The sequence below is a fragment of the Nicotiana sylvestris genome, chromosome 1, assembly GCF_000393655.2.
Source record: "Nicotiana sylvestris chromosome 1, ASM39365v2, whole genome shotgun sequence".
NCBI lineage: Eukaryota > Viridiplantae > Streptophyta > Magnoliopsida > Solanales > Solanaceae > Nicotiana > Nicotiana sylvestris.
Window position 1 is genome coordinate 150,328,973 of NC_091057.1, and position 2,444 is coordinate 150,331,416.

The 2,444-nt window shown below is 43.6% G+C and overlaps 1 protein-coding gene across 1 annotated transcript; it reads right to left on the bottom strand.

Moving 5' to 3' along the window:
* Nucleotides 1-917: 917 nt before the first annotated feature.
* Nucleotides 918-2,124, bottom strand: LOC138876060 (uncharacterized). Its single transcript, XM_070154953.1, has 3 exons — nucleotides 1,771-2,124; nucleotides 1,545-1,615; nucleotides 918-1,377 (listed from the first exon to the last, which is right to left on the bottom strand). The coding sequence occupies exons 1-3, from the start codon at nucleotides 2,122-2,124 to the stop codon at nucleotides 918-920; spliced, it is 885 nt and encodes a 294-aa protein (XP_070011054.1).
* Between the last annotated feature and the right edge of the window lie 320 nt (nucleotides 2,125-2,444).

Genomic DNA, 2,444 nt, shown 5'->3' on the forward strand with positions numbered 1-2,444 from the left:
CCTATTACTAATACTACATTAGAACAACATGAACTAGCATAATGCAACAAAAACAATAGAAAAAAAGGAGATGGGGGGTCGACACATACCTTGGGGAAAAGAAAATGAGGGGTGTTGTGAAGGAGGAAGAAGAAGAAGAGAGTATAGAGGGGAGGGTTAGAGAGAGAGAGAGAGAGAAGTGGGGATTTTAGGAGGGTGATATTGTTTATTTTGATATAGGGAACAGTTTTAAAATTAAAAAGAAGAGTGGGAAAAAAATTAAAAAAAAATTACAATTCAGCGGACGTCGCCGCGGTCTGAGACAGAGTCTCCCGCGATCGTTGCCGCGGTGAAAAACTGAATCGTTCAGTGATTTCCGCGGTCGACGCTGCGGTCGCGGCTAGCAATTTTTTTTCTTCTTCTTTTACACGAAGTTACATATTACACTTACAACACATTCGTGGGTTGCCTCCCACGCAGTGCCTGATTTAACATCGCGGCACGACGCAAGTGGTTGAGCCTTCACTCCTCATTCGCGTACTGGGTTCTTTCAAATTGATCACCACTGTATTCCATTTTTCTTCAGCTATTCCAAGGTAATGTTTCAACCTTTGTCCATTTACTGAGAACTTGTTTGTCCCATCTTCTGACTCAATCTCGACAGCTCCACTTGCGAACAGTTGCACCACTCTAAATGGTCCTGACCATCGGGACTTTAACTTACCCGGAAACAATCTCAGCCTTGAATTATACAATAATACCTTGTCACCGGGTTTGAAATTTATGTCCACAATGTGCTTATCATGCATCTTCTTCATTCTTTCCTTGTAGAGCCTCATGCTTTCAAAGGCTTGATATCTAAATTCTTCCAGCTCGTGCAACTCTGTCAGTCGATTTTGTCTAGCTGCTTCGGGATCCATGTTCAATTGTTTAAGTGCCTACCAAGCTCGATGTTCTAGCTCCACAGGAAGGTGACAGGCCTTCCCAAATACCAACTTGTATGGTGACATACCTACTGGTGTTTTGAACGCAGTTCTATAGGCCCAGAGTGCGTCATCAAGCTTTTTTGCCCAATCAGTTCGTGTGGCATTCACCGCCTTGGTTAGTACATTTTTTATCTCCCTGTTGGAAACTTCAACCTTCCCACTGGTTTGTGGATGGTAAGGGGTAGCCACCTTGTGGCATACATCATACTTTGCAAGCAATTTCTTGAAGGCTCTGTTACAGAAATGAGTGCCTCCATCACTGATGATCGCTCTTGGTATCCCAAATCGGGTGAATATATTCTTTTTCACAAAACCTATCACCACTCTTGCATCATTAGTGGGAAACACTGCAGCTTCCACCCATTTAGACACGTAATCCACAGCAACAAGTATGTATTTATTGCCAAATGAGCTGACGAAGGGGCCCATGAAGTCATTCCCCAAACATCAAACACCTCTACCTCTTAAATCGAGTTCATGGGCATCTCGTGGCGATGGAAAATGTTCCCAGTTTGCTAACATTCGTCGCAGCCCTTCACCCATAGGTGTGCATCTCTAAACACTGTTGGCCAAAAGAACCTGGCCTCTAGCACTTTCGCAGTTGTCCTGGCTCCTCCAAAATGTCCTCCATATGCTGATGCGTGACAAGCCTGCAAAATAGAAGATTGTTCTATCTCGGGGACACACCTCCGGATCATATTATCAACACAGATTCTAAACAAATAAGGCTTGTCCCAATAATACATGCGGCAATCATGATAAAACCTTTTCTTTTGGACAGATGAAAGGTCATAGGGAACAATACCACAGGCCAGATAGTTTGCAAAATCTGCATACCATGGCGCTTTCTCAAGACTGGCTGCGAGCAACTGCTCATCTGGAAAGGTTTCCAGGATCTCTTTGACCTCGACTGATATTTCAGCTCCTTCAAGTCGCGATAGATGATCAGCGACTTGATTTTTGTGCCTTTATGGTCATGAATTTCGAGGTCGAATTCTTGCAACAGTAGAACCCAACGAATCAGGCGCGACTTAGACTCCTTTTTCTCAATTAGGTACTTGAGTGTTGCATGGTCAGTGTATACAATTACTATGGAACCAATCAGATATGATCGGAACTTGTCAAACGCAAACACCACCGCCAACATCTCCTTCTCCATCACTGTATAATTGAGTTGTGCACCGCTTAGCGTTCTGCTTGCGTAGTAATCGGGTGCATCAGCTTATCTTTTTGGTACCCCAAGACTGCTCCTATAGCATAGTCGTTGGCATCACACATGAGCTCAAATGGTTGCTCCCAATTGGGTGCAACAATGATGGGAGCAGTGATCAATCTCTTCTTCAGTTCCTCAAATGCCAACCTGCAATCATTAGAAAACACAAAGGACTGATCCTTTTCAAGGAGTTTGCATAATAGGTTAACAATTGTGGAAAAATCTTTTATGAAACGCCGGTAGAATCCAGCGTGTCCAAGAAAACT

Bases quoted from the DNA above. Each gene is read 5' to 3' on its own strand.
- LOC138876060 (XM_070154953.1), bottom strand. From the start codon at position 2,124: ATGGAGAAGGAGATGTTGGCGGTGGTGTTTGCGTTTGACAAGTTCCGA. The intron at 1,616-1,770 runs GTATTGTTCCCT...TCTATTTTGCAG, and splicing joins TGCAAACTATCTGGCCTGTG to GCTTGTCACGCATCAGCATA. The intron at 1,378-1,544 runs GTTCTTTTGGCC...CCCCTTCGTCAG, and splicing joins GCGAAAGTGCTAGAGGCCAG to CTCATTTGGCAATAAATACA.